Source organism: Haliaeetus leucocephalus, unplaced genomic scaffold (assembly GCF_000737465.1).
Source record: "Haliaeetus leucocephalus isolate CR32 unplaced genomic scaffold, Haliaeetus_leucocephalus-4.0 Scaffold92, whole genome shotgun sequence".
In the NCBI taxonomy this organism is placed as follows: Eukaryota; Metazoa; Chordata; class Aves; order Accipitriformes; family Accipitridae; genus Haliaeetus; species Haliaeetus leucocephalus.
The window spans coordinates 802,915-823,513 of record NW_010972528.1 but is presented as its reverse complement, the minus strand read 5'-3'; the positions used below and the strand labels follow the sequence as shown (position 1 = coordinate 823,513).

At 41.8% G+C, this 20,599-nt stretch overlaps 1 protein-coding gene across 1 annotated transcript in view; it reads left to right on the top strand.

Annotated features, from left to right (window-relative positions):
* RANBP10 (RAN binding protein 10) overlaps window positions 1-20,599 on the top strand; it is an 80,264-nt gene that overhangs the window by 321 nt on the left and 59,344 nt on the right. Inside the window, exon 2 of the mRNA XM_010583443.1 lies at window positions 749-860. Within this exon, the coding sequence (XP_010581745.1) occupies window positions 749-860 (112 nt within the window). The remainder of the gene's footprint in view (window positions 1-748; window positions 861-20,599) is intronic.

Here is a 20,599-nt window from a genome sequence, read left to right as displayed (position 1 = left end):
GCCGAGCTCCGGCCGCGGGGCGGGCTGCTCGTCCCGGGTGCCGTGGCCGGCCTCCAGCCCGGCGCGGGGTTTTGCTGGGCTCGGGAAGCGGCGGTGGTCTGGAGCCGGGGGCTCTTTCCCCGGCGGCGTGGCTGCCTTTTATATAACGCTTTGCGGTGTCACCGGGCCGGGCCCCAGCGCGTCTGTGTAGCCGGATCGTCTATTTACTCTGTCATCCCGCTTAAAACCCGGCCGAGGGGTCGGATGGCGTCGGCACGCTGCATAACTGGGGCTTTGGCTCCTTGAATTTACACAAAATAGATGTTCGCAGACTTGTAGGACTTGGGGAATCGTACTGATGTTTTTCTTGCTTGCTATTGGAGGCTGTTTTCCCTACCCACCCAGCGGAGAGCTGATTATTCCTTTTCTTGCCTGGTTAGTAAACACTGATGTCATTCCCCTCTTGTGTAATCATTTTTGTCTTCTGTTGATGTACATTGGTCTTCAAATTATGTATGTGGGGAGGGGGATAGTGAGTCCTTCTCAGCAACTTCACAGTGAAAACAAAGGAGAAGCTACAGTGCTCTTAGTGTAGGGATTGTTCATGGTGGCAGTGCAGGATTGTGTATTCTAGTTCTCTGAATAGTGTGCTTTAAATTGTTGGATATATGTAGAAACGGATCCCCGCTGTGTTCAGACAGTGGCGTTTTACATCAAGGCGTGGGACAGTTCAAATCCCATCAGTACTTACATTTCTGTTTTTTCCTAGGTCACGGTAAAAATCACAAAGATGCTGCCTCGGTCAGGGCTACGCACCCTATACCTGCAGCCTGTGGCATTTATTACTTTGAAGTGAAGATCGTCAGTAAAGGTAGAGATGGGTAAGTGTCTTATTCCAGTTCAGTGGTTGGTGATGCGTATTTAGCAGTTCTGCTGTACTCTGACCTTCTTTCTGGAAGGTTTAGAGGTCCCATGGCTGCTGAGTGTAACAGGTACATCATGGGGAGGTTATATTCTCTTGGTTAAGAGATTTAAATGTGGTAGAATGCACTGGAAGCAGAGGCACTTACACAGCTGCTTTCTGTGCTGTTTGGTGTGGGCAGCTTTAAAAATTTAGGAAACTTTGAGTCTCCAGTGCAGTTTTCATTAAAATAGTTTTTCCTCTTGCTAGCTGGGTCTGGTCACTCAGATTTCTGAAATTATGATGCCTCAGAAGTGGAGTGAGGTAGAAGGGAGGGACCTTGAACTTAATTTTGGACTGTTAGAGAGTTGTTTGCATGGTAAAGAGTAGTCATAGCAGTACTTGAGCACTGGAAGGAGAACTTCGGAGACTGTTTCTTAGAAACCCCTTATGCATGATCAAGGAAAAGATGCTCAAAGAGAGGGAAATGAGATGGTGAATATAAGCTGGAATCTGCCCTACTTCTGTCATCTCTAGTCTAGGACCTGAATTTGGACTCAAGTCATTATCTCAGGATAGATTGCACCACAGAGTATCATGTCAGATAACTGTGGAAGCTTGGGAGACTGTGCTGGAACCAGAATGCTAAATATGAGAAAGTTTTTCCTCACCAAATCATGTTTGTGGTAATATTTAATATCGTAGGCTGTTGTTGAGACTGCGTCCGCCCTATCAGTCTGTACTACTTTGAACAGTAGCAAGTGGAAGAACTGCAAAAGCAGCAAATCCTTTTGGTAGCATTAGAAGCAGCCATCCCTTACTAGGCGGCACCTCAGTGAACTGAACTGGCAGTGGATTTTGGCGCTCATCCAGTCTTATGGTCACTGTATTGGGCAGTATTTTGATCCAAGATGTAACTGAACCAGAATGTATGTGGAGTTCCTTTTAAGCAGCATTCAGGATGTTGGGAAACGTGGGGAAGCAATAAAGGGGCATTTCTAACAAGGTCTGGGTTTTTACTGCTAGTGTAGATTTAATTTTTAATCATTATAAAGGTATCCGCCTGCTGTCTGTGTATGTATTTGGCGTTTTTCATTGCTAAAGGATGAATGTTGCAGATATAACTATCCAGAAGTGAAAGCCACACAGAAGACATTTGAACTCTTGACTGGTTTAGGGGTCTTAGGGAAGGGCAGCAAACATTCCTACTGAAAACCAATTTAAAGTCATAACTTCTTACTGTTGAAATTTTTTGCTGTCGTTGAATTGAGACATGGCCTATTTGTAAAGAGGCTTGCAAAGGATCTTGAATTGTGCTGCATTTAGGCCTTTAATAATTATTAGGTTATCTGTGCAGAGGTGGATGCTGGGCTGAACACTTTACAAATGCAGGGAAAAGACCATCTTTATTCTTTCACTTCACTGACTTGGCAATTAACTGCTTGTCTGTTTTGAAACCCCACTTTGATTAGTTTATGTAGCTGCTAAAATTGAAATAATTTACAGTGAACTTCAAGACAATTTTCCAAAGAAATCACATTATGAAAGGTCACGGAACAGCACTTAATCCTTACTGTATTCTGGATCAATCTTACAGGGAGATAATGGAATTCGCTGCTTGTTTCCCAAGATCAGAGTTTTCTATATTAATAGTCCATTGTTGTTTTTACTGTATTCTGTAATTACAATTAATGTCCAGGAGTACTTTGAAAGATACAGAACCATGTGTATTAACGCTATAGCAATACGCACATGAAATGTTGATAGCTATGGTCTGAAGTCAGGGCAGTGGTGAGCTTTTGAGAGCTGGTCTGATGTCTCAGCCATTGCTGTGCCTTGTTTTTCTTTTGCTGGTAGAGAGCACTCCAATTTCTATCTTGCACACTGTAGTGCTGGGGATTTGTAATTGTGAATTTATATTGTAGCTGCTGGCTGTCTGTCACTTAAGAAGGTAGGCTTGTGCGTCTCATCTTCAGTAGTTTGAAGTCTGCCCATTGGAGGCTTGGTATGTTATAATAGTGAACTGTGACAGAGGCATCTCTTCTTAGGAAGCTCTCCAGGGTTTACTACACCATGGTGTCTTCAATTTAAAGGAATACAAGTTCAGAAATCTAAAGAAGGGATTGGAGGGAATGGAAGAAAGTTTTCAAGTGGCATAAGTGGTAAAGCATGTCCCTAGGAACTCAGCTGGAAGCCCTTTAGCAAGGGGAGAGGAAGAGGGATCTTTCTAAGCTCGTTTCCAGAATGGGTACTTCAGGTGTAAAGTCTCTGCTCTGTAGCTTGTTATTTTATTTATGCTGTACGGAGTAGTGAGGTAAGGACTGCGTGATGTTATTCACTGTGTCTCTCTTGCTGGAGTTTGTAATGGCTTTTCACATTTAGTTTTAAAATGTGAGCGACTGGATTTTGAAACAAGGTTTACTCAAAAAATACTTTGGTGGAATGAATTTCAGGAAGTGTGCTTTGAGGAGTTCTGATTGATTTTGTTCCATAGCTCAAAGCTATCATCTTTCTGTGCTAATAATTGTTAGTCTAGCGCTCTACGCTCTGGTTAGATGCTGACAGTTGCTAATAAACAACAGAAACGAAGGTTGCAGGTAAGAAATGGGATAGAAGTTCCCAGTGGCTTTTACTGGAGCTGTAAGAATCCTGAAGCTCACATGATGACTTTTTGCAGCCTAACAAGAGATGTTGCCTGTCTACGATATGCTGTGATAAGAGTTCTTGAATTGGCATCAGACAGTGCCAGTTCTGGATTTGGTGGTGTCACTGTGGCAGAGAAGCCTGAGATAGAGTCAACTGAGTACCACCATCAGTACCACCTTTTTAACTTCTCCTTTCTGTTACTCCGGTATGCTGTGGTTCTCTCCTTTGTTTTTACCCACCACATTGTATCCTAGCAGTAAAAATAACGCACCCTCACCTCCCCCCATTTTTCAGGCAGATTATCTCTCTGCTCAATTTTGCAAAGACCAGTGCCAGCACAAGGGAAGAGGGAGGGACTGCAGCAGTACAGACACAAGTTGCTTTAGACTGCCACGGCACTGCACCAGTAGCTGGCAGAAAAGCTTCCTCTTTTACATTGTCTTTCTCCCCTGCCCTTTAATGCACCTGCTCCATAAAGGTGCTTTTGTTAAAGAAGCAGATGAAGTGATTTGTGAATACTCTCCTTTTACCATTGCTAGACTTTTCTGCCTCAGCATCAGTAAAATCTAGCTTAGTTTACTGGCGGGTATTTCAAAGCAAGTACAGCATGCAAAAAGTCCATTTGGTGCACTTAAGAAACTTTTATCAGCTTTTCTTAGCTTTGGCTCTCCCACTGCTCATTCACTGAGATATAACCACAGTCCTTTGAGTTAAAGAAAGGTGATTGAGACTTTTAGCTGAATGGTGGTCATTTCTCATTCTGGTGGTTTTAGTGTGTATTGATAAGAGGTCATGTTTACTTACTGGGTTTGTTTTTTGTGTGGTTGGGTTTTTTGTGTTTGTTTTGTTTTGATTGTTTGTTTTTCTGGGAGGGCGGAGGCTGCCAGGCTACCCTTGAAAAATTGTCTTGACAAGGAGGCTTTGTTTGGGGAGATGGCTCTTATCCTCAGAGTAGAGGAGGATTTAGTCTACAGTCTCTAGTTCCAGCCCTCTTCTCACCTCCTTGTCTTCGCTGAACACACAGGGAGTGGTTCCACAACACTTTAAGATGATACAAGTCAGGACTGTGGGATTCTGCCCTTCCATTTGCTGTATGTTTCTGTGCCTTCCCTCACGTTGACAATCTGTTACCTGGTCCTATGGTGAACTGGTTCAAGGAGATAACTGGTTGAAAGCTGGCCACTTCAAAATAATTATGATGATTTAATCTATTGACATCACTGTCAGAAATTGCTGCTCTCTTTCTTTTATATTTTTTTTTTAAATGGAGGACTACTTTTCAGGGTTCTGCTCCCTGATGTGCATTGAAGGCGAGTCAATAAAGGGATGGACTGAGCTGGGAGAGGGAAGGGCAGGATTGCAGCAACCCTCATTTAGTTCTATTCCAAGTGTTATTGAACAGTTTTGTCTTAAGGCTTGCTGGGTACTTAATTCCTGAGCCATAGTGTGTGTGTCTCCTGAGTGTTGTCAACTGGAAAAAAAGGACAAGAGGCAATGGGTCACAAGTTGTGGCAAGGGATATGCCAGCTGGAAAGACTTTTGCTCGTGAGAATGGTTAAGCACCAGAACAGGATGCCTGGAGAGGCTGTGACATATCCATCTTCAAATTTGCCCAGGCAAGGCCCCAGACTGCCTGATAAGACTTTCAGAGTTACTTATGCTTTGGGCAGGAGGATGAAGAAGGAAGGTCCCAAGGTCCCTTCCAGTCCAGACCTCTTCGTGGTTCTGTGAGTGGCTTGCTTCCAGCATTCCTCAGATGAGCAGACTGGCAGAAATGTATGTGACTCTCTGTTCCTGAGCTGCCACAAATAACTCATGCTTTTATCACAGTGGTGTTTGTAACAGTTCAACCTTAACTATATTTGAAGCACTGGACTCTTATCCTCTCTCTCTTTCTCTCTCTCAAATACATGTTTCTGTTCACTGTTGATATGTCAGCACATCTCACAGCTTCTGTTTTCCCATTAGATGGTCTCTGCTTGGTAAACAGGAGCAGTGTACGACTCATCAGGGTAGGGCAGTCAACCCACAACTTACAGGCTGTTGTGACTCAGGAGGACAATTCATCTTTGTTGTCCACTTTATGCTGGGGGAAGGTGAATTGTCTCATGGGTGGCAGTGCTTGTTCCTGACCACCGTTTCAGTTTCTTGACCTGTTTTACCTCCCCCAGCCACGCATTGGGTTGTGATGGAGTATTGCTGGGGAGGACATCCCAGAGGCTGACCCTGATTGTGCATGGGTTCCTGATTCCAGCAAAAGTCACCTGTCCTGCAGCATCTTCTCCATTTCTGAGCTGCTCCTAGGAAAGACAGTCCAGCAGCCTATGGACTGCGTTTGCAATGGCAGTTTGCTGTTGACAGCTGTCTTTTCTGCTAATTATTTGGTTTTGGATGGCAGCTTACTGATGGATACTTTGGCATGCTGGCATTCTGCAGCAAGTCTGACCTCTCTGGTGGTGGCAGAGCCTGCAGCCTGTCGGTGGTGGCTCTGTGTGCTCTGCGCAAACAGAGCAAGTGTGGTCTGTGGGCAGAGGAGGTGCCAAGTGGCACAGCCCTCTGTGCCAGGGGCACCGGGCGGTTTCACAAGGACTTTGAGTCATCTCAGGAAGGCTCCCGAAAGAGCCAGTCTAGCTTTTCTTCTTGCCATGATTTTTATTTTTTTTTAAACCCTTTTGTTTGTGCCGGCACTACTGACTGTGTAATGAGTTGGATCATGTTAACTGTCTTTTTGCTGGATCAGTCCTTGATACAGTGCTTTCTGTGCATTAAGTGGGGAAGAAGAGACCCAGAAGGGCAGAAGAGGAACAGTGGGAAGACATGTGTGTGTTGGTATCCTTCTTCCAGCACTGTTTCACAGTTGCTTTGAGATGTGAAGCCTGTTGTCCAGAGACGTTGGTCAGCACTCGCTTAGGTTGCAGGCATTTTTCTGAGAGAGGGAGGAAAGAGTACTTTGAGCAGAGTGGCCGAAGAGCTAATCTAGCTTAGTTCATACCATAGTTTATTTAAAATCTTTAGCTTTTATACGCAAGTGCATCGTATCCCAGACTTAAAAATAGCTTAGTTTCTCTCTGACTGAAAAAGAAAAATAAAGGTCAGATTTATTGGTTGTTTAGCAGTCTTTACATTAGTAACAAGTAATGTGCCCTTCTCTTCCTTGCTTATGTTTCTCCTTGCCAACTTTCCATTTCTCTTCAGCATATGGTGAGTGTGATTGCTGTTTGAAAAGCCTTTCACTCGTGTGCTCTAATGGTTTCCAGATGCTGACAGAAGGCCTGTCCATGAAGCGCTCTGACGTCGGTGGCTTTAATGGCATGGTTGTCTGTGTGCATCCATTGGCTGGTTATACTGCGGACACTTTATAATGTCATGCATGTCTGGATGTGGCTGTAGGGGTATTCTGTGGGAACTGATGATTTTTAGTGTCTGCGCATGCTGTGTGATCCCTGATTTGTATCTGATAAGCCTGTAAATAATTGATTTCCTCCCCCTTTTTATTTTTTCCATCCTGGTTTCCAAGAATCCAAAACCAGCACAGAGAGGGGGTTGTTCTTCTGTTTGCAGGTATGTCTGCTTGCTTGAATTTATGCTGCTCCGCAGACATTCATTTAAACAAACCAACACATAAATAAATCCCCCCAAGTAGATTCAGTAAACAGTTCTCACCTTGTTTCTGTTTGCAAACAGTCTTGCCCAAGCAAGTCTTGCTTGCTCAGCTACTGACTGACTGAGCTTTGGTGCTCCAAAGTGTAGAGACACTCTCATTTTCTGTGGAGGTTTCATGTCTATTGATGACATCTCATATGAGTTGTTATTTTTTTGTTGTCATTCTGCTAAACTCTTGCAAAAGGGAGTAGTATTGAGAGTAGCTTTTTCAGTGTAAAGCATGTTATGAGATTGGAATATCTGATTTGCAGCTGATAACTTTTTTTAATTCCTTTTTTTTTTTAAAATCAATGAAATGGAAAGTGAAACTCGGTGCTTTATAGTAATATCATGGGCCCATCCATTGTACTGGTAGAATATAAATTTCTTATTAAAATAATTTGTGAAATTAGGAAACAAAATGGAAGTAGTGATGGTGATGTGTGATTTTTTTTTTTTTTTTTTTTTTTTTTTTTTTTTACTTGTGTGCATTTAGGTATGTCTGAAATCTGAGATCTTCTAGATTTCAGGCTATGATAACTTCTTTCTTTCTTTCTTTCTGTTAATTTTTCTTTTCTTTTGTCCAGTTAGACTTGTGAGATTTTTGCACAGTAAAGAACAATAATTTCAGGAAAAGGTTTTATTGTTGTTGGTTTTTTTTCCTTTCTTTCTTCTCCCTCCTCCCCCTGCTATTTCTGAATGTCTCTTATAGAAAAAGCAGGAATATGGCAAAAGTAAACTCTAGCAAAATCAACTGAACATCTTTAGAATATATGTAAAACATTATTATGCTTCAGTTCTTCAGAATATGTTTACAGTTAATAAATCAAATCATAGAATAATGGGAACTTATTTAAATGTTCTAGGCTTATAGATCTAAGCAATTCTCTGTTTAATAATTAAATTCTACAAGTTGAATAACTTTTATAGAGGCGAAACTTTTTTTCCTTTGCTTACGGAGCTCTCAGATGATGAACTGCTAAAGAATTTATCATCTGCTGTGAAGCCTGATTCTTTCTTCAGCTCTGCCGCTGGCCCTGTAAAGCTGAATTGTGTTAACTGTCTTACATTGACTGCACTGCCAGATTTGTTTTCTTAACTGCTTTTCTAGGAATGGGTTTTACATTGTACCTGTGGTATAAGCCTGGATCTCCTGTTTCCACACTACAGTTTCAATCCTAGAGATACAATCTTCCTTCTTGTTTACAAGTTCTTTGTATTGATGCTCTCCACATCTAGCCTTTGTTCCTTGTTGTGGAGATGTCAGCATGTAAAGATCTGTGAATTCAGTGTGTGTTGCTCTCCCAGTGCTCACCCTAACTCTGACTATCTGTCACTGTTTTAAAGAGAAAGTATTCTTATTTCATAAATACATCTACCAAAACTTCCCATGTGTTACTTTTTCTGTAATATGTTTTCCACATAATTAAAAAAAAACTTATGTAAATATTACAGTTCTTTCTTACTGTAATTTCATGAAAACTTCTATTAGCAGGTAAATCTTCCTTTCATAAGAATTGGTACCATCCATTTCCTGATTGAAGCCTAAAAGAGAGCAAATTAGCCTATAAGGATGGGAGAATACCTCTTAAGAGAACCAGCTACCTGGCAGCAGAGTGTTTTCTTCTGATTTGGGTATTGCATTTATACTGCTCACCCTGTTTTTTAGTGGAGAAAGCAGGAACTCAAGCTGCTGTTTGAAGCTGACTGTCTGTTATGATGAACTGAAATGCAAGATTAGTCTTCAGCGTGAAACTTGTAGTCTTTATATGACTTGCCATCTTTTGGACGCCTTTCTGTTAGATATTTGCGGTACCTCTGGTGTCTTTCTTTACTGTTTTCTAAGCTTTGTTCATGCCAGGAGAAAAGGCCTGTTGTTTAGACTGGCAGTCAAACAATCTCAAGTCCATTCAGTTGTGGAAACCTGTTTAACTTCCCTAATATATTGGATAAAATTTTTCAGCAGCTCTGAATGGTGCATTTGGAAGTGAGGTTTGTTAATCAGCAGGACAAAGTGAACAAAAATTCTACTTCCTCAATTGGGTGTAACCAGAATAAATAATCAGAGAATTGGTATCAGTAATGCTTCATGCTGCTCCCAGACTGAATGCACTATTTGCCACTGACATGGTTTATGTGAACTTTGTTGAATACCAGCTGACTTAGAGAACAAGTCAACTGTCAAGAGTGAAAAATCTAAAGTTGGAAAACTAAGGTGGTGGGACACCTTAGCTTCAGACACAGTTGGTTTCAACCACAGTATATTGCAGGGTTTGGGGTCCTGTTGGATGTGATGGTGCTTGGGGTGGCAGATGGAGAAGTTGGTTATTCTGGCCAGATCCTAGCAGTGATTTAACCTGGTGAGGCTTGTGTTATGCCTTTTCTTTCTTAAATGGTGCTCAAGTCAAGTCTTATCTCTGATCTGTATTTTCTGCCTTTCAGTATTCCTACATATATTGCTAATCTACTTCATCAGTCTTTTCCCTTCCTGAAGGTAACAGAGAAAAGGGACAGATTTGACCCGTCCTACAGCTGACAGTTACCAGTTGAACGTGATCCTAAAATTGGAAGGGAGCTGGGAATCTGATACTGTGGTCTAGCAAAAGTAGTTTTTTATTCTTCCTGTAGTTTTGTCAGTATTTACTCATAAACAGACTGAGAAGATGTGTTATGTTACCAGGTTGCTGCCTCTTAATTTTGTTCTGCTCACTCACCTTCTCTTCCACACTCTTTGGCTTTTAGAGCTTCTCTGCCTTTCTAAGGGCTGATGTGCAGTGGAATCCTCCATGCCTCAGGATACTTGTAGTTGTTTTTAATGAGCTCTTAAGAATTTTATTTTCTTGCCTTTATCTACTTCTTTTCAGCCTTGCATTATTTGTCTTTACTGACCTCTGCTTGGAGAATTGGGATTCTTTCTGGAGCCCGTCAGTGCTATTTCTGAAGCACTGTTACAGAACAGCTCAACATCCACGAATAAAACCAGAACCACTTCCACTTCAGAGATTCATTCTATTCCATTATGAAGTAGTCCCAAAATATTTATTGTTAGACTGAGGAGTCAGAGACAGTTGGAATCCAGTATTTTATGTACCATAGGTAATTTTTTTAAACTGATGTCACTTGTTTTTTCACTGCCTTAAAATAACATGCCCCTTCCCCCACCATAACTGCAACAATGTGGTTTTAGGTGGTAAATTGATATGGGTTATCATTTCTCACCACTCTTTAAACCTGGCATGAAGTCAGGGCCCACCTCAGACAACAAGAATGATAGTTCAGAGCTTTGTACAAGAGACTATGAAAGTCCCTGAAATGCCACCAGTGTGATGGGGAATGTTATTAATCTCTAAGTTAACAATTTAGCTTGATTATTTTAGACTTAACTGTGTGTGTTGAAAGAGTGGGGTGCATTATAGCTGGGAGGACAGGTTTCCTACCAGATAGGTGCGGTTATTAGAAAAAATTGCAGGATGCAGTAAGCCTTTGAGTCATGAACTCGCCTCTGGAAGAGAGGAACATCCCTTGTTTAACTGGTGGCTCAGCTGGGTTGCTTGGTCTTGGCTGAGCCACGTAATAAAATGCCAATCCCAGGAATTTCTGCCACGTGTTAGTGATATTGTTAGTTCACTAACTGAGCAGGGAATGACTGCTTTACTGGAAGTCATGGCCTACAAAACAAATTATTTAACATCTCTGTTTTTAACTCTTTAAGTTTGAGCCTCAGTGTACCTTGGCATATATAGTAAAGCATGCTCTAAGGAGAGACTACTGTGTCAGGGTGTTACCAGCACAGTAAAGAAGAGTTCTAGGCTTGTTGTCATTAGATAGCCAACCAGTGCTAAACCGATGTATTTTTCCTCCTTCGTTTCCCCAGCTTTCAGATGGCATGAATTTTGTTAGCCTTCTAGGTAAACTTCACAGGCGCTTGGAAGAGGAGTGGCATGGATCGTTTTACCATTCTGACTTGGTACCTTTCAACAGGTTAAGAAATAAATAAAGGGAAGGCATAATATCTTTCTTTTCATGGCAGAGCCTTAATAAATCTGCTCTGCTAATTGTCAGAACTAGCATTTGGGAAGAGTACTCTTTCTGAGTTTCTTGGAGAAAGTCTCATAGTTTTTTGGGTAAAGAAATGCCTCCTTTGTTTAAGGTATACTGCCCTGGTCCAGTTATGACCATGGACTAATTGCTTTCTCCCTTCTTCTGCCCCACCCTTATTTATTTCGCATATAGCAATGCCTCCCAAGTGCTGGGTGCTTTCCAGGCATTCAAAGGGAGATGTTCTTTGCTCCTGGGATTCTTAAAACTGATGAATATAAAGTATGGGTATACATGAGTTCTGTTGCTGTGTCCTCCTCTGTTCTACCCCATGAGTTCTTCAGTCTTGCACTCAAAAAGCCAAACAGATGCAAGTGCTGCAATTTCAGCATTAGTTACTTGCTGTCAAAGGGCAGGTCTGTTCTTTTCTGCTGGGTTCATGAGGATTTTTGTGGGTTGCTCACACAAAGTAGCTTCAGACTAGCCAAAATACTTTTCTTACGTTGGCTTTTTGGCAGGCTCTCTGGGTAACATGTTTGTTCTGAAGAAATGTCTTTTGACTTGAAGAATTGTGACATGGGTGGATTCCCCTTCTGGGGACAAACCAAATGCAGCCATCAGTGTACTCCTCTACTGGTATGACTGTGTAACACTTAGAACAGACACTTGAAGAGATCCCTTTGTTTGAATTTAGGTTAGTCAAATATTGTCACTTCTGTGAAATAACTTTTCTTGTAGCTTTTTGGGTAACTTCTGCCCAGTAACAATATATAATGCCTCCTGGCTAGAGCCAGTGCCTCTGAGATCTTTTGTATCTTTAAAAGTTAGGTTTTAATTTAGAAGTACAGTTAGCATTTTGGCTCTTTCCATCTCTGTTCCAGGGAAAGTCTTTTATTGGCAGAAGCAAAAAAGTGAAATATATATTTTTAAATATACAAATTTAAATCGCAACATTGAAAATATCTGCACTGCAGAATCCACCACACAAGTTCTCTTAGGAGCCAGAAGTGAATGCTGTCCTATTTCAACATCACTGTGCTGGAGTAGCATACATGCTGATGTTTACTGCTGAAGTACTTGGGAAGTAGGGGAGGGAACCAAAAAGCTTTGTCTCTTTGAACTTAATCTTACCACGGTCATGGTGCTGTGAGATCTAGAGGGGAAAAATATTGGTAATCCTGCTGGCTGTGTGCTGTGCAGAGGCATGTGTGGAGCCAGCATCTTTTGGCATGAGGACTTGCTACCAAGGTCCTTCATTCATCTGCTATGGCCAAGGACAGTCAGTGCACGGATAAAAGAGGCAGAGCTGATGTTGTGGCTGGCAGTAAGTGTGGCTGATTCAGTCTATTCAAATTTTAAAAAGCAACCAGTATTGACAGGGCAGGGCTGAGGTGCAGTAGAAGTCTGGAAGAATTTGGTGCTATGGTAACTGCCGAGGCTGCTGGTAAGTGGAAACAAGACTGTTCTTCTGATTCAATCACTAGCATGTGTCTGCGTTTATTTTTGTCTGTCTGCTCTATTTGGAATTGATCTACTGATGCAGCATTTTTGAAGCTTCGGATTGGGTGTGGGGGGCAGTTCCAAGTTTTCAATGTTCACTGCTGAGAAGATGGTTTTAGGAGGTCACTTTTGCTTGGCTTTAGTTGAGGTATATATCTTATGTATGGTGGATAATGGATTTAAATGTATCATTACCCAATACCCTAAAAAAAGATTTTTTTTTTTTTCCAGTTTGAAAGTGGGTGCTAACATTTCTGTGCATTCTCTTGTAAGAGGCTCTTTGAATCCCTCAAAAAGGGACCCCAGTTAATGGATACCCCATATGGAGTCTGTCCACACCTAAAAACTCCAAAACCGGGGATGATACAGGCAGGCAGACTCTATAGAGATTTATGTTGAATGATACTGAATGTTATAATTTGTTCATTTAAAAAAAACAAGCAGTAGGCTGTGCTTGATGATGCCCATAAGTACTGTTTAACTAGTTTTGAGTTTGTTGTATACACAAAACTGGTCTGGAGCATTTAGAATCGAGGAAGTGAGAAGCTGTTCTGCACCAAGAAGTTCAGAAAGCAGCTGATGGTTTTGATGGTGGTGGAGTTGAAGGTGAATTTTTTTTTTCCCTCAATTTTCAAGAGAATAGAGTGATTTTTAGTCTAAGGCTTTGTAGGTCTCAAAGCTCATTTCATCCATTGCTTCTGATATGTTAATCGGCAGTAGATGGGGGGAAAAGCAAACTAGCTAGCATCATCTAAAACAATAACCAGCAGTCAAGTATGTGACAATTTGAAGTTCTGGATATAAGCTGTAGGCTGTGGAGTTGATACCCAGCGTGGTGAGAGAGCCTTATTTTATTTTAGGTTGTCTGCAGATTCTGTGTACAGTTCTACAGTCATTATTGTCTTATTTTTAAAGTTTGTCTTGAGCTTTAAATGGGAGCATAAGTTGAAGAGCAAAATTTTGTGAACTGGGCAGGCTTGTGGTCATGTTTTTTTTTTCTTTTCTTTTTTTTTTTTCCCCCCTCCAGTGACACATTTCCATGGTGGTATGTATCTAGTTTAAAGTGTAATCTTAAATTTAGAATTTCTGGATTTGTAGTATTTGCTTTTTATAAAAATACAAGCTTCTAGCCCTAATTTAAAGCTGTGTTGTCTGAAAATGGAAAGATACTATTGTATGATTTTTTTTTTTTCCCCTTGATTATGTGCATGGGATTTGCTGCAGTACACAAAAGAGGGAGGATGAATCTGCATAGAAAATAATAAAGTTAAGCAGGATGAGCTGAAGTAGGAGATGACCTATTTTATCCGAGTTCAACAATTATGTTATTTCTTGTAATTTCCAACAGTTTGCTCAGTATTGCCACCCTTATGGTGGCAATACAGTGCAATGACCCAACAAGGGATGGGGACAGATGGGAAACCATCAAAATGCTGCAGCCGTGATTCTGATGAAGCTGTGCGCCAAGGTGATGTGCAGAAGTGGTGTCCACTCTCTCTGTTAAATTCCAGGTGTGCTAATGTCAACAGCAGCAGCAGAGGCACAGAAACAAACAAGCGCCCTCAGGCAGTAAGGAGGGACGGAGTTGGCCAATGGCCCTCTGCCAGTGGAGCTGTGCTGTGTGATACTGAAACTAAGGAGGCTTGACACCACCACATGAGGAAGCTGCCCTAGAGGACACAAAGTGGCCACAGTTTTATGCTGTTTCACCTTCAGCTCAGCCAAATAGATCAGGGCATAAGAAACATTCTCTATGCCAAGAGGCATGTCCTGCTCATTGAACAACTGCTGGCAGCAAATCCAGCAGGTCTTGGGCTTGCTAATGTGAGCAGGTGAAGGTGGTGGGGATTGTTTCTGCCAGAGTAATTGAGTGGTCTGCTCCTCTACAGATTTTTGCTAAGTGTTTTCGGGTCTGTCAGGACCAAGCACTCTGGTATTATTGCACAAGGCTTAGATGGTGCCTTTACTGTGTGTTCAAACAATCTGGAACCTTGAATCACAGCTCCCCTGAGGCTTGAACGATTGGCAGAGGTGGCACTTTTCACTGCTCTCTGCAGCAATATAGACCTGGAATGTAGTTCTAGCTGTGTCCACAACTGTTCACAGATGTAGTTGGAAAAAAAAATCAAAGCAGCAAACCCCACCATGTACAGAGGAAACCTCTGTAGCAGCAGGGGGTTCCAGACTCAGTAGGAATAAGAAAATTGAAATGCTAACGAGCATGCTGTCTTATCAGCCAATGCGCTAAGAAGGCAGCAAGGAAGAGCTAGAGCGGTCCCTGCAGCTATAGGGAGAAATCTTCTATATTGTGCCTGGAAGGCTGTAAACATATCCTTAAAATTCAGATTATTCTTTATAGATGTGTGTATGTCACATGACTGTGTGAGAGTAAATTTTTAGATGCTGTAAATGACTGCTTCGGAGAGGCTAGTCAGGGAACTCATGAGAAAGGATATAACTTCTGACTCATGCTCTGAGCAGTGCAGAAAATGTTTACAAAAAATGCGTGTTTATAAGTTGCTCTGCAGCACTTACTGTAAGTACTCCTGTTTACTGTCCTTTGAGAAGCACTATAAAAAGGCCCCCAAACCCTACCATTGCAATGTTCATCATAAAAACCCCACCATCCAACAACAAAAAAGCCAGAAAACAAACCTATATAAATTGAAGAAGCTTGTTTAAGAAGAGTTAATAAAAAGATGCAATCAGAAAAGTAACTTGCTTTCAGATGGTATGGAGACTGTTTAAGGAGACATCATATTGGAGGATCAGAGTACAAGTGTGTGAACTATTGGAGAGACTCAAAATGACCTGACAGTTGGCATAATTACACACGAGGGTGAGATAGGATAGAGATGCACCCTCCAAAAGCTGAAATTTTGTTAGATGAGAAAAATTGAAAGAACAAACTTCTAAGTTTAAAAAAACCAATAAGATTGACCAAAATGACTTGAGGGGCGTCTGTCTCAAGGTCTGAAATGTTAAAGGAGTATTTTTCCCTCCCAAAACGTCAGGGATGGGAAGCAAGTTGGAGAGTCTGTAAAACTGGGAGATGATTCAGGATAACTTTTTATGAAGGGCTCTGAAAAAGTAGGAATGTTTAGAGGCTCCCAAATGCCATTCTTGGCTTTTAAAGGATTATCTGGCTCTAGTCAAAGAGTTAATACAACAATGTCATTTGTTAATAAAACAGATGCCAGTCTTTGTTTTTAAATTATTATCTGGCTCCCATTGAAGAGTTAATACAACAACAGTGTTATTTATCCATAAAACACAGGAAAGAATGAAATAGCTGAGCCATTAACTGTGGAGTGCGATGTTTAAAAGTCTTGATTACAGAGGAAGAGACATGTGTCTGTGTGGCTTTTTTTTTTTTTTTTTTTTGAGGGATCCAAAGGAATGAGATCACATAGTGCTTTCTCTTAAAGTCTCTTCTGTCCTTGAGATCTCTACATCGGAGCAGAACCTTCCTTGTTGCTTTTCTTCAAGTGGACACTAGGTTCAGGAGCCCTTCAGCCAAAGAGCTAAAGGGCTCATGGCGGTGTGCCAGGTAGCAGTCATCAGGGCATGTTTTGTTTGTGAGTTCAGGGTTGGTCTGTAGATCAGGAACCAGTCTTTCCTGGATGATCTATTCTCCTTGAGGTCTAGGAAGAAAACTGGGTTCAGCTGGTATGATCAGATCAGGACTTAGCTTGTGGTGTATGTGTGTGCCTCAGGAAGTTCTGTCTTTTCTCAACTTGGTCAATATCCTGCTGTATGCACTGCTAGCCAAGAGTTTGCTGCCTGTCAGCAAAACTGTCCTGAAGTCAAGATATTGTTGAATAATTCAGGTTGGAAAGGGTCTCTGTAGGTCACCCAGTTCAGCTCAAAGCAGGGCCAACTTCAAAGTTAGATCAGGTTCCTCAGGACAATGTGCAGTCAAGTGTTCGTCTATCTCGAAGGGTGGAGATGTAGTGGCATCTCTGGGCCTCTCTTCCAGTGTTTGATCACCCTCATGGTTAAAATATTTTCAGGAATATCTAATTGGAATCTTCCTTGTTACAAACTTGTCTGTTGTTTCTTATGATTTTGGGGTGTGTGTGTCTGAAGTCTGACTCTACCTTCCCTGTACTCTCCCATTAGGTAGCTGTAGACAGCAGTGAGATCCCTGCTTAGACTTTTGTTCTTAAGACTGAACAAACACATTTCCCTCAGTGTTTCCTCATACACCATGTGATTTGAGCCCCCTAACTGTCTTTTGCTGCACTCACTCCAGTTTGTTATTCTTCATTCTACTGGACATCCCAAACCCAAACATGATACTCACAGGTGCCAAACAGAGGAGCAAATCCTTCCCTTGACCTGCTGGCTGCACTCATAGGATGTGGGTGGTGGGAATAGTTCTCCTTTATTGTATTGTTTAATCATGGTGGTCTTCCCCCCACTCTTTCTTTCCCCCCTTCTGTTTCTTGGCTTTCTCAAATCTCATCTTCAAGTCACAGGTATTTGTCCTGAGCCTGTAATATGATGTCTTTACGTCATGTTTGTGTTCTTGCAAGCATTTCTCTTACCCTTGGTCTTTCATCATTTAAACCTGTTACTACTATGTGAGGTAACTTTCTTCTTTTTATACCAAGATAACTTTAAGATCTTCTGGTGAAGAACCTTATCAAAACCTCTCTGTGTTCCAGCAGTGGTAATTTGCTTATGGTGCTCCAAAGTCTTTCCGTGTCCTTTTCAGGGCAGTTGTTGATGCTGGAGGGTCCTTGGGTAGGGGTGTTTTGCAGGTCGCGTTTTCTATCATAATAGGGAAGTGGAGACCAGCAATCATCTCTGTTCATAAAATACTGAACACTTTCACTGATATCTAAGATCAGAATAGTGGCTGGCTGCTGTTGTCTTAGCTGATAATGGCCACAATGCTGTCCTTAGCATCTCTGCTCAGGTGCATTTCAGAGGAGTTCCAAGGCCAAAGATGAAACAAAATCTTCCCCTCTGGACTCTGTGCAGTGAACATACTAGCAGTTATGGTATCCCTCCTCAGATGAAACAGGTTTTTTTTTCTGTTTATACTGAGTTACTGAGGAGTAGATAGTCTAGAGAATAGGTTCTGTCATCCTTATAGTCCTTTGCAAGTTTACGTTTTGGAATGAATGCCCAAAAGTCTTGCCTTGTCTCTGCCCAGTTCATGCATCTTTTGAAATAATGCTGGTCTTTAGCATTGAGCTTTATACTTCAGGACATACTGCAGATTAGGCAGGTCTTAATTTTGTATGAATCCTTCCCATGCCACTCTTCCATTATATCTTGCCTGGCTATTCTGCAGCATGTGGCAGCAGAAACCTTTGGGATATCTTTTGTTAGGCTGTATCTTGGCAGCCTCTAATCCCTCCTTGGAGGGAGTACATGCCCAGGCAGATGCTAGCTGACCTTTGGCTGACAGTTCCCTGAGTGCAGGTGAAACAATCCCTGTTTGTGCTGGAGGAGCTCCTTCCATCATAACCAAGCAAGGTGAGGAGGGTTATCTCCAGGGTAGGGCCAGTCAGATCTCAAAGCTTGGGTCTACTATGTGCAGGATGTAGTCATTTCATCTGTGTCCTGGGATTGGAGCAGTGCAAAATAGGTGTTTCTTTGCATTTCTGCATGCGTTGTGTCCAAGCTGTATTGTACTGGACTGTCTGTCCACTGTCCTGTCTCGACAAAGAGAGAGTCTTGAGCTCTTCTTTTTGTAGACAGGCTGCAAGCTTTTAGCATTTCTGCAGAGAGTATCAGATTTGCTATGTAATAATGTACACCCTAGGTATTTTGGAAACCCTCACAAATCTGTCTTTATCCTTCTAAATGAGAAATAGGAAATCCAGCCAAATGTCCTGGAATCTGTCCTCTGTGACTGGAGAGCTTCTGAGATAAACTTGTTTGCCCTAAATGCCATCAGGAGGTTCAAATATCCTGTTCCTGAACCGGCCGCTGCCAAAGCCTCTTTTGGGTATTTTTCTAAGTTCAGCAATTTTTTTACTATTTCTGTTATCAAATGCTAACACTTTCCTGGTGCTTTTGTAGTTACATAATTTATACCTGGTGAGAGCTGAGGGACCTGGGCTGACCTTTGTTGGTTGTAGCTCGCCATTCCATTGGCATAGCCCTATTTATCAGCGTTCACCCCAAGAAACTTTGAACTTGAAGGGCCCTAGTCTTGTGGCAGGAAAACACTGAGCTGGGTGAAGGGAAATAACAAGTCCAGCAATAGGTTCTCCGTATCATGATCATGTATCATTTTCCTTTGAAGATAACCCTAAGAGGCCAGGGGCCAGCTCAAAGGAGAAGGTGGACCATGTAATGGTTAGCAATTCAGTGATCAGGTATATAGATAACTGAGTTTGTGATGCCAGGGAGAATGGCATTATGACTTGGCTGCTAGGGACAAAGTACACAGCTCTTCCAAGGCATCTGAATATTGTATCAGTTGCTGAGCGTGAATTGATAGAGTTGTGGTCCCTGTAATGCTGAAGGCAGAGGGAAGAACAGTAAAGGTTCTGTATGTAAAACTTTTTAACTATTACATAGGAAGTTGAAAACCCACGACCTCTGCTGTAGCAGCCCCTAAAATGCTTTTCCCCACTTTTGCCCAGTACTGTGTTTTGTGCAGTACCAGAAAGAGAAGTGAGTAGGAACAGTTCTGGTATGTTGCTGAGGAAGGGCTCTGGATCCTCTGGAAGCTGGGGCACTTCTGAAATAGAGCTTGTTTTTTAAAGAAGGGATTGGCTTAATTTAAAGCATTGTAAAACTGGGTTTCAAGTGTTCAAAATCTGGAGGGTCATGCTACCCAGATGTGAAGTGTACAAGAAAGACAAAGTTGGCCATGTTTGTGAAGATGCAGTCCTGTTCATTAAAGAGGTCATAGACTAAGATCTGATAAACTTACAGATCTCTAAGGATTAAAATTTCTCTGTAAACAAGAAAAAAAATCAGTTATTACCATTTCCATCCTATTGGATGGGTGTGGTGACAATGATTGAGATGGAGAGGTCGGGGCAGGGAACATTTGTTGCAGGAGACTTAACCCACATAGTTTGAAGAAATGTAACTTTGGGGTCGAATTCTGAAATAACATTTTTAGACATAGTTAATGTTCTATGGAGCAGCTGGTCGAGGAAGCCATAGGAAGAAACTGAGAATGTGAAACAATAGGAGGACACTGGCTGTAGCCTGTTTGGATTTATACATTTTTACATGAACAAAAGCCCAACAGTAACTGTTAATTTAAAAGTGCAGTAACCTGAAAATATGGAAGCTTGTTAAAAACCAACTGAGCAGGGCAGCTGTTTCTGTGGTTCCAGGGGCTATTAAGAGAATTGCAGACCATGCAAATAAACAGAAATAGAACAAACAAAATAGGTATGTGCGTAAATATTGCAGTGAGGAAGAAGAGCCTTTGGGAAGGCTGGCTATGCGTTACAGTCCTGTTGAATGCAGAAGTAGATGAAGATCAGTCTGCCTGGATTTGCAAAAGCCATTTGGCAAGGTCCAGTCTCAGAAATTCTTGAGAAATGTAAAGGAAACGTGGGACAAAGTGAACGAGCTTGTGTGGTTGAATGATCAGTTAGATGATTAGCTAACAGGTAGGAAGCAGGGCAGAGTAATGAATGGCCCATGTGTGCGTGTCATGCCCCCTCTCCTCCCTGCAACTGAGGATGTTCACCAGTGGATTTCTGTGGGGATGTGTATGACACCTCTGATGTTCACTACCTTAATAAATGACCTGGAAGTGAAATTAATAGTAAGACGATATTTTTTGCTGATGATATGAAGCTAACTAGAGTTGTAAAATCAACTGGCTGTAAAATCAAGGGCTGACTATGGATGATAAAATGAAAGATGCAGTTCAGGCTGGATAGATGTAAAATGGTTCTCATG